Genomic DNA, 13,785 nt, shown 5'->3' with positions numbered 1-13,785 from the left:
CCAGCCTTGGGTCCTGGCCCCCAGTCCCAGCCCAGCCCCAGCCCCAGCCCAGCCCAGCCCAGCCCCGCCAGGGCCTTATCAAGATGTTTGAGAGCCAGGGGTAATTGTTATGACTCGATGCACAGAGTTAAGAGACAGGAGCCCACGGCCCGCCGGCGCATTATGTTCCTCCGTGTAACAGGATAATAAACGCTACTTTATGTAGCATCTGCAGCCTGCCACCAGGGAGAGCCGGCCTGAGGCTCGAGCCCAAAACAAGCTGCTTGACGTGGGAAACAGGAACCGGAGGAGGAAGAGGTGGGGGGTGGGAGTACGAAAAGGGTGATGACAGAGGGATGAGGAAAAAAGGTGGCACTGGACAAGAGGAGAATACAAAAATTAAATTGGTATACTGATGATTGGTTGGTGATTGGTGTACACCCCCTGTGTGCTAAACGTGTTTGGTCTTGGTTTGATCTGCTGCAGGGGGATGCCTGACATCCAGTGGATGAACCTGGACCCTCTGAAGCTGATGGAGGAGCTGAGCCAGTTCACCTCTCTGGAGGGCTTCAAGGAGATGCTTGACAAGGCCCAGGTGGGCCACGCCTACATGAACAGGCCCTGCCTCAACCCCAATGACCCCGACTGCCCGAACAGCGCCCCCAACAAGGAGAAGCGTGAGGTAGGACATCTCATATTGATTTTTATACATATATATATATATTCTAAATATAAAATGGAATAATGTTTTTTTTTTTTTAAATGACTGTGCTCAGTGGAGTGAGAGACAAGTAGGTGGTGATCTAATGAAATGTGGTGCTGTGCTCTCCAGAGTCCCGACATTGCCTCTGAACTGCAGGGCGGTTGCCATGGTTTCTCGAAAAAGTTCATGCACTGGCAGGAGGAACTCATCCTGGGTGGCAGGGCAAAGGATACCCAGAATGCCTTGCAGAGGTGAGAGAGCATGGTCGGGCAGGGGGGGGGGGGGGGGGGGGGGCTTGGCAAGAGGGGTTGGGGGGTTTGTGGGTGGGCCTCTCTAGTGGAGGCCTGGGCGAGTGAGCAAGGAATCCTTCGGACCCCTAATAACCTCACACATCCGTGGAATGCCTTGCATGAGGCAGGATTGGTTTCCTTCCCTGACCCCAGCGTAGGATAGACCAATTAAACATGATGGACAGCCACATAAAGCACTGATGGATCTGTTGTGTGGAATGAAAAACCATGGGTCGACTCTTACACAGACACAGGGAAAAACGTGTAAAAAGAGACCTGAGTTGGAACCAAGAACAGCCCGTACACAAATACCAACATGACGTAGTCGCAAAAAGAAAGGGTCCTCTCAGAGGGTGAAATCCGATACGTGTTGTGCTTCGAGTGCTTGTTTTAATCCAAACAAAATGAATACCACATCTAAACGATTAGACTTGCTTGTGCTCAACCACCATCAGTGGGCATCTTATGGAGAGTCATTGCATTGTGATTCAGAGTAGCACACCTCGTGGATTTCTCTTTATTTACCCGGTTCTCTTTGGTGTTCCTCCAGTGCTGAAGCCCTCCAGACCATGTTCCTCCTCATGAGCCCCAAGCAGCTTTACGAGCACTTTAAGGACGACTACGAGATCCACGACATCAATTGGAATGAAGACAAGGCCACAGCTATCCTGGAGTCCTGGCAGAGGAAGTTTGTTGAGGTAATTTCCTGTTCTCTCTCTCCCTCTCTCTCTGTCTCGCAGCTTCTGTCTCCTGACCCAAATCCAAGCCACTGTGCATGTTATTTTTTTTTCTTTTCTATGGAGTGAGCGTTAAAGGCATGTTAGCCAGAGGTCTTTAGTGTTATCCTGAGCTTACCTGCTATGAGGGAGGGGCACGGTGAGAAGGGAAACACTGGCTTAGGGGGGAGTGTGTGTGTGTTGGAGCGGGTGGGGGTGGGGGGGGGGGGGAGCGATGGTGCTGGTGGTGCCTTGTTTTGCTTAGGCCAGGGGATCGCAACGTCTGCCTGAATTCCATCAATCCTCAGCTGCCTAGTAAACGGAGTCCTCCTAGGAGGCCACTGACAGACTCCCAGTTATAGGAACAAGCTGTTTTTGTGATAGCGGACACCCAGCGCGCCGACTGGAGGAGGGGCAGCATGGAGTGCCTTCAGCAATGCCCAGCGCTCGCTCAGAGAAGAGGGTGAAGAGAGAGAAATAAAAGAGAGAATGAGAGAGAGAGAGGAAAGAAGAGAGGGGAAAGGGGGGGAGGGTCACTGTAAAAACAAAGTGCAGGGCTGAAGTTATGGTGTGCTCACGGCGCTGACGGAGTAGCCTGAGAGACCATGTGATCTCATTTGATCCCGCTGGCCTCCAACCCCTGGCATCTGTGTTCATTATTTCTGGCTTGTCAAGCCTCATAGGTGCCAACCGGAGTCCCCTTGTTTGTTTGTTATGGGGTTAAAAAGTAAATATACGAGGTGAATAGAGGTGTGCTTTGACCTGCTGCTCTGCAGCTCTATATGTATTGCATGTAAAAAAAAATTGTGTTGTTGTTTTTTCTACATCACTGTGAGGTACCATTGGGCCCACTGAGTTTTCACTGAAAATACACTCCTGTGGACATGCAAAGAAGGTCCTGTCCGTGGCATAATATTGTGTCACAACAGTGAATCCACTACTGGGACATGGGTCAATATTTTTGCTGTAAATATATGATATATAATAACTTTTTTGAAGTTGGCTGACTGAAGTGGTGCTTGCGTGACCCTGTGTAGGTGGCCCATCAGAGCGTTCCTAAGAACTCCTCGTCCAGCGTGAATGCCTTCTCCACCACCACCCTCAACGACATCATGAAGTCCTTCTCCGACGTCAGTGTGATCCGCGTGGCCGGCGGCTACCTGCTCATGGTAAGTAGTGCGAGAAACCGCCTGCTGCTGCAGGAGGGCCCGATTACGTCACATATGTTGGGGGTGACCTGTGACCTTGTGCTGATACAATTATTTAGTGGGAGGGTTTGTGCTCACCTCTGTGTGTGTGTGTGTGTGTGTGTGTTTATAGTTGGCCTACGCCTGCGTGACCATGCTGCGCTGGGACTGTGCCAAGTCCCAGGGGGCCGTGGGGCTGGCCGGGGTGCTGCTGGTGGCGCTGTCAGTGGCGGCCGGGCTGGGACTGTGCTCTCTGCTGGGTCTGTCCTTCAATGCAGCCACAACACAGGTAAACACTCCACCCTCGTAAGAAACAAAATCTCAAATACTGACCCACACACACAGACACACACACACACACACACACACACACACACACACACATTCATAATCATAAATGTAAATATGCAGGCAAGTCCGTGATCTCTGGTACTCTACTTTTAACACTGAATGTGTGTGTCTCTCCCTGTGTGTGTGTGTGTGTGTGATGTTCTCCCTGTCAGGTGCTTCCGTTTCTGGCCTTGGGGATTGGAGTGGATGACATGTTCCTGCTGGCTCACTCCTTCACGGAGGCTGCCTCCAACATCCCCTTCAAGGCAAGCTCCTGCTACAGTTTCCCAGAGCGCCATCCAGTTCCACTCAGCACTGTTAGCTGTGCTGCCGCTGCTGCTCTCTGCTAACACTCTCCTCTCCTCTCCTCTCCTCCCCTCCCCTCTCCTCTCCCACAGGAGCGGACCGGAGACTGCCTGCGCAGGACTGGCACCAGCGTGGCCCTGACCTCCATCAACAACATGATCGCCTTCTTCATGGCTGCCCTGGTGCCCATCCCAGCCCTGAGAGCGTTCTCCCTGCAGGTATGGGCCCTGTGTGTGTGTGCGTGTGTATTTACAGTTCCACTTCAATCCTCAAAACCACTGCTGCTGATTTTCACAGCGTGGCAGGACTGCTTGCTCACTAGGGGGGGTTAGTGGAAGAAAAAGAAGGAATGAAAGAGCACTTTTAATAAACGATGTGAATAGTAGAGAAGCCTTTGTTCTTTTCTTTCTTTTTTTACTGCCTCCCCCTTCTGTCCATCTTAGAGTTTTTTTTTCCTGATGTACGTGTGTGTGTGTGTGTGTGTGTGTGTGTGTGTGTGTGTGTATGGGGGGTTAGGGATGTTGTGTTGTGTTGTGGTGTGGTGTGGTGCGGTACGGAGGGGTTGGGGTTTCTCTCAGGTGGGGAGGTGGTGAGGATGTGGGGGAGAGGAGTGGAGCAGTAATGAGACGAGCGAATATATCAGTATATCACCCTCGCCGTCACACTGCGGCCCTGTGATCTCCCCCGGCTAACCCTGGGTGGTCCGCGGTGTAATGATACGGAATATAATGTCAGCTCGAGGGCTCGGAGGGGAAGGAGCGGGGGAGGGGTACAAGGTCCTGCTCAGACTTGCAGCAGCGGCCTTGGGAGTCCCCTTTCCCTGGCTCGGTCATGGTTTTCTGGAGGGGCGAGAGCAAGAGAGAGAGAGAGAGAGATAGAAAGAGGGAGAGAGTGAGAGAAAGAGAGAGGGAGAGGGAGAGGGAGATGGGGAGGGAGGGAGTAGAAGGGGGGTTACCAGTTGATTTAGGGGGCATTTTTTACTTTCTGGGATTCAATCCGAGGCACTAAAACAGCAAGGGAGCTTGAATGTAGAGAACTTTTTTGTCAAGTTCAGATGGCAGCTGTGGGGCTGGGTGTGAGACATGAGCGAAAAAGACTTGGATCCTCGCCTTAACATCTCGCTCTCTTTCTCCCTCCTGCTCTCTCTCTCTCTCTCTCTCTCTCTCTCTCTCTTTCTCTCTTTCTAGGCTGCCATTGTGGTGGTGTTCAACTTTGGTATGGTTCTGCTCATCTTCCCTGCTATCCTCAGCCTGGACCTGCACCGCCGTGAGGACAAACGTCTGGACATCCTGTGCTGTTTCTACAGGTAGCCCCCAACGCCCACATTCACCTGCATCTCAAAGTGAAACCTTTAAAGCTCAGATCGCCTTTTCATGCTGTGGCTGTTTTGGATGTATATCTTTTTTATTATATATATATATATATATATTTTACAGTTACTGATTGTGTGTGTCCTTTCTTAATTTGACAGCCCCTGCTCCTCACGAGTGATTCAGATCCAGCCGCAGGAGTTCTCCGGCGCCGCTGACAGCCACCCGCACTCCCCTCCTACCCCTACCTACACAGGCTCCACCATCACCACCAGCACCCACATCACCACCACCGTGCAGGCCTTCACCCAGTGTGACGCTGCCGGCCAGCACATCGTCACCATCCTGCCCCCCACCTCCCAGATCTCTACTGGCCCCGCCTCGGTCATCGTCGCCCCTTCGCCAGTCGTCCCGGCCCAGGCTGCTGACCCCTACGGCTCCCAGCTCTTCACCCCCTCCAGCTCCACCAGGGACCTGCTGGCCCAGGTGGAGGACCCCAAGGAGGGCCGTGACTGCGTGCCACTTCCCTTTTTCCGCTGGAACCTGTCCACCTTCGCTCGGGAGAAGTACGCCCCTCTGCTGCTCAAGCCTGAGACCAAGACGGTGGTGGTGGTGATGTTCGTGGCCCTGCTTGGCCTCAGCCTTTACGGCACCACCATGGTACACGACGGACTTTACCTGACTGACATTGTGCCACGCGACACCAAGGAGTACGACTTTATTGCGGCCCAGTTCAAGTACTTCTCTTTCTACAACATGTACCTGGTCACCATGGACGGATTTGACTATGCCCGCTCCCAACGGGAGCTCCTTCAGATCCACAACGGCTTCAACTCGGTGAAGTACGTGGTGCGGGACAGCGACCAGAAACTACCCCGCATGTGGCTCCATTTCTTCACGGACTGGCTGCGAGGTAAACAGATTAAACTCGCCCCTTTCGTGCCGAATGTGTTGCTATCCTTTCTGGCTTATCCAAGGCTTTTTGTTGGTTAGGCGAAACGTCCCTGCAGGGTCAGACCCTGGGTGTCACTCCTGGGGGTTGAGTGCAGGATGGGGCAGGCAGAGGCTGCAGGTGAGGGAACCAGTTCAGGGAAAGTTCACAGCCGCCACTCATCTCTCTCTATCCTCCTCTCGCTGTCTCTCTCTCTCTCTGTCTCCTCCAGCAACACCCCTGGTGGAATGGCTAGTGGGAGGTTAGAGTTTATCTGCCTCAGCCTCTGACCTCTCCCACTACCCCTCCAGTCGGGCTACTCCCTCCTTACTTCCCTCCCTCCTCGGGTGAAGCTCAGGCGGCAAACTGGAGTGCTAGAAAGGGAACTAGCCTCCTCAATAGCATGTGGAAATTGGAGGGACTTGAAAGGCCTTGGCTGGCGCTCCACTCCCTGTCCCCCCCCATGCTATTTCCTTTTCTTGTGAGGAGATCTCTGTAATTATAGAAAGGCTGTGGAAACTGTTTTTCAGCTGTTGTCAGACTTTGTAATTTAGGGAACACGAAAGGCTTTGCTGGTTAGTTTATTCAGCCCACACACACATATTGAGTACCAGGCACAAAGACGCAGAGAGGAGGGGGTAGCGATAGACCGTTTGTGTATCCATGTGTGGTTCAGAGTGTGCATGTGTGTGTGTGTGTGTGTGTGTATTTCGTCCAAGCAAAATTAATTTTATTTAGTTTTTCCCAAAAAAATCATCTCAGTTTCCCGGGTGTTCAAGTCCCCTAAAAAAGTAGCACAGCCTACACCAATCATATTCTGTCCTTATTGGCATTGGACCCGCTCTGCAGGCTTGGAAACGTGCTCTCTGGCCGCTTATGTTGCTCTGAAGGCCAGACCCCTCACTCAACCACTCATTCTCTCTCTCTCGCTCGCTTACAGGCCTGCAGGCCACATTCGATGCAGACTGGCAGGCTGGCAGGATCACTTACGACAGCTACCGCAATGGAACCGAGGACGGAGCTCTGGCCTACAAGCTCCTCATCCAGACCGGCTCCAAGAAGGACCCTTTCAACTACAGCCAGGTAGAGCTTCCATCAGCATCCAATCTTTCAGCTGGTCTTGCCGCATTGTGTTGTCGTTTCGGAGTTAGTTTGGTTCTTCGTCCGTCTCCTCATAAACCTTTTTCTTACTCGCCTTTTTTTTTTTTTGTAGTTGACGTCTCGTCAGCTGGTAGATGAGGATGGCCTGATCCCGTCGGAGGTCTTCTACATCTACCTCACCGTGTGGGTCAGCAATGACCCCCTGGGCTACGCTGCCTCACAGGCCAACTTCTATCCCCACCCTCGCGAGTGGATCCACGACAAATACGACACCACGGGCGAGAACCTGCGCAGTGAGTGCCTCTTCCCCCCCAGCTTCGAGTGTGGAGGCCCAGTAGAAGTTTTTAAAATGACGTTGAGATCGGTGGAACTGTTTGGCATTGACGCCTGCTCTGTTCTGTTCTAGTCCCTGCTGCCGAGCCGCTGGAGTTTGCCCAGTTCCCGTTCTACCTGAACGGCCTGAGGCAGGCGTCCGACTTCGTGGAGGCCATCGAGAGCGTGCGCGCCATCTGCGAGGAGTTCAACCGGAAGGGCATCCGCAACTACCCCAACGGCTACCCGTTCCTGTTCTGGGAGCAGTACATCGGGCTGCGCCACTGGTTCCTGCTGGCCGTCAGCGTCGTGCTGGCCTGCACCTTCCTGGTGTGCGCCATCCTCCTGCTCAACCCCTGGACCGCAGGCATGATTGTAAGTCACTCCTTCATTCATCTTATTTTTTTTTGTCCTTCCCTCCTTCCCTCCCCCCCCTCTCTCTCTCTTTCACTCTCCACTCTTCCCTTCTCCCTTTATCCCCACAGCACAGCTCAATAATCATGCCATGGAGGGCCCTTCTGTGGGGAGGGCCTCAGTGGGTTGGCCAGAGGGTGCTGCTTTCTCTCTCACACACACACACACACACACACACACACACCATACATACACACACACACACACACACACACACACACACACTGAATTCCCCCCACCCCCTTTGTCATTCTAATGGGGGCTGCAAGGTTTTTTTTCCAAATAGGAAATGCAAAAGAGCGGCAACGCTCTCCTGAAGGCTTTTACCTCAAACTGCCTTTGTCCAAATAATTTGGGGACAGGACGGATCTGCCTAGTCGCGACCTTGGCCTGCTAAACCCATCCATCAGCCTTGGGGGGTGGTGGTGGTGGTGGTGGTGTTGGTTGTGGTGGGGCACACAGGGGCAGGGGGTTTGGGGGGACTCCCTGTCAGTTCAGCGGCTGGGAAACATTTCACACAGGCTGGTGGGGAAGACGTCCCTGCACGGGGAGGGTCTGAGGACAAGAGAGGGGACTCGTTGTGACCGTTACGTTCTACTGGCAACGCGGCAAGCTTCAGCGCTAGCATGGCAGATGCTAAAGAATCAATGTAGAGCGATGACTGACCCTGCTTTTCAAACAACCTTTCTCACCCTCCCCAACACACACACACACACACACACAGGCATACACACACATACACGCACACACACACACACACACACACACATGTGTAGTCACACTGTCTCGGGCCTGTCTCTCAGCTCTTGTCCTCTACTGTTTCACTGCCTATATGTGGCCGTAATAAAAACAGGTTTTACCATCTCCAATTTAAGTGTGACCAAATTGGGACCCCTGCCAACATCAAAGGCTCGAAAAAGGCCTAAAAGGCTAAGAGTTTTTTTTTTCTTTTTTTTCTGGGAAGTTTCTTGTTTGGTCTTGAAGGAAAAAAGATGGGATGGAGAAAAAAAATGTAAAGGAGGAAATAATTTTGAAGAGGTGGAGTAACGTCAGAGGGGCGACGAGGGAGAGAGGGGGCCAGCGGCACAGTCCTCCTGCTCTCTATTGTCTGACGGTGTCAGTCACTTCCCCACCGCTGAAAGCAGAGACGGGGAGGGGGTGGGGGACTGGGGCCGGGAGGTGGTCCGGAGTGTAACCTGATATAGTAAGGCAGATGACTGGTGGGGGGGGGGTGCAGGATTTTTTTTTTAGGGTTACAAACCACACGCGTGTGGAAAATAGTGGCACGACTCCAGAGACTTCACTGTTATCATTAGCGGATTGGTCATAAGCCATTACTCCTAAGTGGACCAAATAAAGAAGAAAGGGGGGGGGGGGGGGGGGGGGGGGAGTGTTGTTATGACAAACCCTATCTTTGTAATCGTGATGAAATGTTACCTCAGAACCCGACTAACCCACTCTTTCCCCCCTCCCTCACAGGTTTTTATCTTGGCCATGATGACTGTGGAGCTCTTTGGCATCATGGGTCTGATTGGCATCAAGCTTAGCGCCATCCCCGTGGTCATCCTCATCGCTTCCGTTGGCATCGGAGTGGAATTCACCGTTCACATCGCACTGGTAAGAACACATTCCCAGCATTATTGCGGCTCCTCTTATGTCACATAGAGAAACTGCCCCCTGGCTGTCTGTTTTTGGTGGGTCTTGACAGAAAAGAAAAGGTGATGGTCTTGTGTAGGGGGGGTGGTGCTGCTGACACGGGCCACAGACTGAGTGTCTCTGTGTGCATTCTTCCTCAGGGGTTCCTCACCGCCATTGGAGACAGGAACACCCGCGCGGCTGTGGCCCTGGAGCACATGTTCGCTCCCGTCATGGACGGCGCCATCTCCACTCTGCTGGGGGTGCTCATGCTGGCCGGCTCCGAGTTTGACTTCATCATGAGGTGAGGCGTCCGAGGCTGTTTCCATTTCTGGCTCCACTTCCCTACAACCCCGACCCCCTCGTGTGTTAGTGCTTTGTGTGTGTGTGTGTGTGTGTGTGTGTGTGTGTGTGTGTGTGTGTGTGGGTGTGTGTGGGTGTGGGTGGGTGGGAGAGTACTATGTTTACACTGTGCTGAGCTATTGAGACAGTTGTCAGATTGGCCCTTGGGCTAGGGGAGGGAAGTGTGTTTGTGTGTGTGTGTGTGTGTGTGTGTGTGTGTGTGTGTGTTTAGAGAGGGGGTAGTAGTAGATGGGGGTACAGGTGGGAATGTTTGCCTCCCACCTCTGTCCTCACCTGGTGTTGTCACTCTTGACTCTGTCTGCCCGTCCCCACCCCACCCACTGAACACCCTCAGCACACAACAAATGGAGAAAACATCAAGGGTGTGCAGCAGCTGCTCATAAACATGTAAATACTCTACCCACTGGGTGGTGACTCTTGTGTGTGTGTGTGTGTGTGTGTGTGTGTCTGTGTGTGTGTGTGTGTGTTTGCGTGTGCAGCTTACACACAATCTGTCTCTTGAGGAATTTGTCAACTGTCCAATTATCCAGTTGACAGCCTTTTTTCCTTAACTCTAAACCACATAAAGGCGTTGAGGCCCTGCCCAGATTTTCGGTTGAACTGGTCACTCGCTCTCCAACGAGAAATTGCTAACCCCCCCCCCCCAACCAAGGGCTTTGGCTGCCATGCGTTGCCTCGCTCGACGGTTCCCCTCACAAAAAGGCAAATAGCAGTGTTTTTCAGCTGAATCTGGGCTCAGCTGGAACCCAACCACAACCTTGAGAGCCGCCTCAAACAGACCCGTGACATAAAAATCGCTTACTTAGAGAGCGTAGCCGAGCAGAGTAGCACGTCAGAGAGCATAAATACGCTCAGGGTGGCTTCTTGGCATTGTGGCCATTCAAACATTCTCCAAGTGTTTGAATCAAGTCAGATGGTGAAAGGATACTTTTCCCACAAAAAAATGGAGACAAAGAAAGAGAGAAAGATCGAGAGAGAGAGAAAGAGAGAGAGAGAGAGAGAGAGAGAGAGAGTGTGTGTAGCTTTGTGTGTTTGTGTTTGTGCTTTTAAGTGCTTTTAGGATAGTGTCATGGCAGAGAGGGTTGGGGGAAAGAAACATTTGGTAGAGGTAGCGGGCTAGCACAAGGGCATTCACACTGGGAGGTCTTGTTTAGATGAAGGGGGTGAGTGGGGGGCAGGGGGGGGGGGGGGGGGGGGGGGGACCAAGGGAACGTGGGCCCTCTAGCTGGGGAGAAGCATAAATACATTGCTGTAAACATCTCCTGGCGGTGGAGCGCTGAATAAACAGCAGAACAAGCTCGGCGGCCCCACTCAGGAGGAGCCACCCCTTCCAACCCCTGACTCCGAATGGAAAAGATTACAGTTTATATAAACAACAGAATTCCTAACACTAGGTCTACTCTGGAGGTCTAACCCGACCGGGGCCCATGGATGGTTTTGCTTTCCCCCCCCCCCCCCCTTCTCTTTCTTTCTTTCTTTCTTTTTTCTCTTTCTTTTTTTTTTCAACCCTCCTTAAATAAATCACACTCCACTTTCTGAATGTTGACTTAGTAAAATAAACAAGTGACTTTTTCCTCCATCTTTTTTTTTCATGTACAGAGGATGGTTAGATAGAGTGTTTTGTTTGTAACCAGCCAGAGGTGGAGAGAAGGACGGCCAGAGATGGTCTTGGGCTTCATCTGCTTTTTCTCTCCTGCTTTACGGCCTCCGAGCTTTAAACATTGAACACAAACCACGTAAATAACAAAGACAGTGTTTTTACATTTGGTTCTTTTTGGCCAAGGGGGCACATGGGCTTAGCTTGTGGCTTTTCTCTTCTTTCTTTCTTTCGTTCTTTCTTTTTTTCTCTTTTTTTTTTGCAAAGATACACAGTTTCTTGTGTGATTTTCAAAGCAAACTGGAAAAGAAAATAGTGCACACTCGAGCAGTCTGCTTTGGCTTTGTTAATGAGGCAGTCATGAGAGTGAGCAGAGAGTGAGAGAAAGAGCGATGGAGGGAGGGAAACGGGGAGGAGGAGTGGAGGGAACGAACTGTAGGGGAGGAGAAAGGGGCTTAGTGAGAGCAGGCTTAGGGCTCCAAATTTGACTGGTTCTATAGTTTAACTTGACTCCTTCCTACAATCCGGAACTCTTCCTCTCTGGCTCAGTCGAGACTGGGGCCCTCCCAGGCCACCTACAGAGGTTAGCAGAGGCCCTGTTAAAACCCAGGCTTCACCCTGAGATGTGCACAAGGTCCGAGTCAGGTAATTACAGTCTAGTTAAACTGATTGTACCGTTTGACACAGTAAAACCACTAGGGCCCTGGGGAAACGGGAGATAGACGCAAACCAAAATAGATTCCAAAATGGACGTTCGGTGGGGACTGTTACTCACAGACCTGTAATCTTTTTAACAGTGTTTTACAATTCATTTCGCCTGACAGTGCCCCGACAGCCAAAGTAAACACATGGCCCCATGCATGAAGACAGGTCAATGGACAGCAGTCTTTTCTGTACAGCTGTGAGCAGACAGGCTTGAACTATCGCTATTAAAAAAAAACGTATAAATCATCTGAGGTGCGACTTCATTGAAGTGGGTTAGTTTGAGGGGAGTAGGGGTGGATGGATCCCTCCGGTTGTTTTTTCTCCATATTTCATTCCTTTTCTCTCTGTTTGAAAAGAGCTGAGCTGTCTCCTTTTTCTTGCGTGCATGTATGTGTCTGAGTGTGTGTTAGCGTTTAACTTTAGCACTCTCTAATTTTCTGATGCACTTTCTTTCTTGTGGTAAGACTGAGCTCTCTCTCTCAGAGCTCCAAGCCGAGACGCGGAGACACAGACAGCCCTCGCGGCTCTGTTGCCCATTACCCAAACCTCCCAGCTAACAAGACACGCAGGGCAAAACCTCCCCGTCCCCCACAACTCCCTGCACAGGAACCGAGGAGCCAGGGAGACGAGCTCACTCTCTCTCTCTCTCTCGCTCTCTCTTTCACTTCACCCCCTCAAAGCAGTGCAGCTGGTGGTAGTAGCATCACACTCTGCTCCGTCTCTGGTGCTCCAAACAGCCAGCCTCAACCCCACCTCCATCCCTCCATCAGTCCATCCCTCCATCCCTCCATCAGTCCATCCCTCCTTCCCTCGCTTGCTCACCCGCTCGCTCGCTGACATCCAAGCAGACTTGTTCCAGGGCCGCTCCCAGCCCACTGTGCCGCCAGATGCGCCATGTCCCGGTGCCAGCCAGCCACCCAGACCTCCATGTTCTTGGCTTTGGCGGAGGAGGGTGGTGTTTCCTGCTGGTTTTCTGGCCCGCTAAGAAGCTCATTTTTCAGGCCCCTTTCATTACACAAGGCCAAGGCCTCCGCGTTAGCGATGTCAGCCACTTGTGTCGGAGAGGGCTGCTCTAGTCAACACTGATCTTTTGCCCCTTAAGGACAGGCTTGAATTGAAAGCTACAGTGTAGTGATGGGCTGTGGCTGCGAGTGGGTAGACATGCCTTTCATAGTTACTGTGGTACAAGACTGGGGTGTAACGGAACTGATGCCTACAAAAGAAAAACAAAACAAATGTAAGGAAGACAAAACTTGAAAAGTATTGAAAAAAAAAAAGCCTTCCCTGTCCTGCCTAGCGTAAACACAGAGAGACGGTGTGCCCTGGCCATGCTGAAATGGGATCTGATTGAGATGGGATATGAAGTTGTTGAGGAGAAAATTACATTAGCAGCAGCAACAGCAGCAGCAGCAGCAACCCTGGGGCCACAGGGAGGGGTAGGAAGGAGAGAGAGAGAGAGAGAGAGAGAGATGGAGAGAGCAGGGGAGGGCCAGAGTGTTTCTGACGCGTAGGATGTGCTCGCTAATGTAAACGCATTTCTTCAGGAAGTGGCAGAGCTGTGGTGATAGATGAGGGCTTCCAGAGGGAGAGAAAGCAGGAGAGACAGAGGGAGAAAGAGACCTAGAGTGCATTCAGTTCCAAGATGGAATCTCTAGGAATTTCACTCCGGTGTTGTCAGGTCGCCAGGAGAGAGGACGTAGTCAGGAGTAACATGAAGAAAAAGAAGAAAGTGTGACTGAAAGAGAGGGGGGAGAAAGAATCACCATAACCACTTTTACATCTACCCTACATTCCTCACCCTGCCTGCACGGCCCCTGCCCAAGTGTGACTGTGTTTGTTTTAGCTATCACTCCACCTTAATAATGTCTCCCATTAACCTCAACCTTATTTTTCTCTCTCTCTCCAG

The 13,785-nt window shown here is 51.8% G+C and overlaps 1 protein-coding gene across 1 annotated transcript in view; it reads left to right on the top strand.

The window, feature by feature from the left end:
• The window catches only part of ptch2 (patched 2), a gene marked incomplete at both ends in the record, with an annotated part of 29,237 nt that overhangs the window by 14,263 nt on the left and 1,189 nt on the right, over nucleotides 1–13,785 (top strand). The window contains 14 exons of the mRNA XM_080836099.1: nucleotides 466–661; nucleotides 812–933; nucleotides 1,523–1,670; nucleotides 2,726–2,857; nucleotides 3,009–3,164; nucleotides 3,379–3,471; nucleotides 3,604–3,729; nucleotides 4,699–4,817; nucleotides 4,983–5,734; nucleotides 6,693–6,835; nucleotides 6,966–7,146; nucleotides 7,260–7,540; nucleotides 9,059–9,196; nucleotides 9,376–9,518. Of these exons, the coding sequence (XP_080692225.1) occupies nucleotides 466–661; nucleotides 812–933; nucleotides 1,523–1,670; nucleotides 2,726–2,857; nucleotides 3,009–3,164; nucleotides 3,379–3,471; nucleotides 3,604–3,729; nucleotides 4,699–4,817; nucleotides 4,983–5,734; nucleotides 6,693–6,835; nucleotides 6,966–7,146; nucleotides 7,260–7,540; nucleotides 9,059–9,196; nucleotides 9,376–9,518 (2,730 nt within the window). The remainder of the gene's footprint in view (nucleotides 1–465; nucleotides 662–811; nucleotides 934–1,522; nucleotides 1,671–2,725; nucleotides 2,858–3,008; nucleotides 3,165–3,378; nucleotides 3,472–3,603; nucleotides 3,730–4,698; nucleotides 4,818–4,982; nucleotides 5,735–6,692; nucleotides 6,836–6,965; nucleotides 7,147–7,259; nucleotides 7,541–9,058; nucleotides 9,197–9,375; nucleotides 9,519–13,785) is intronic.

This window comes from Sprattus sprattus (genome assembly GCF_963457725.1).
Source record: "Sprattus sprattus genome assembly, chromosome: 4".
NCBI classification, from domain to species: domain Eukaryota; kingdom Metazoa; phylum Chordata; class Actinopteri; order Clupeiformes; family Clupeidae; genus Sprattus; species Sprattus sprattus.
This window is presented reverse-complemented; position numbering and strand designations above follow the sequence as displayed.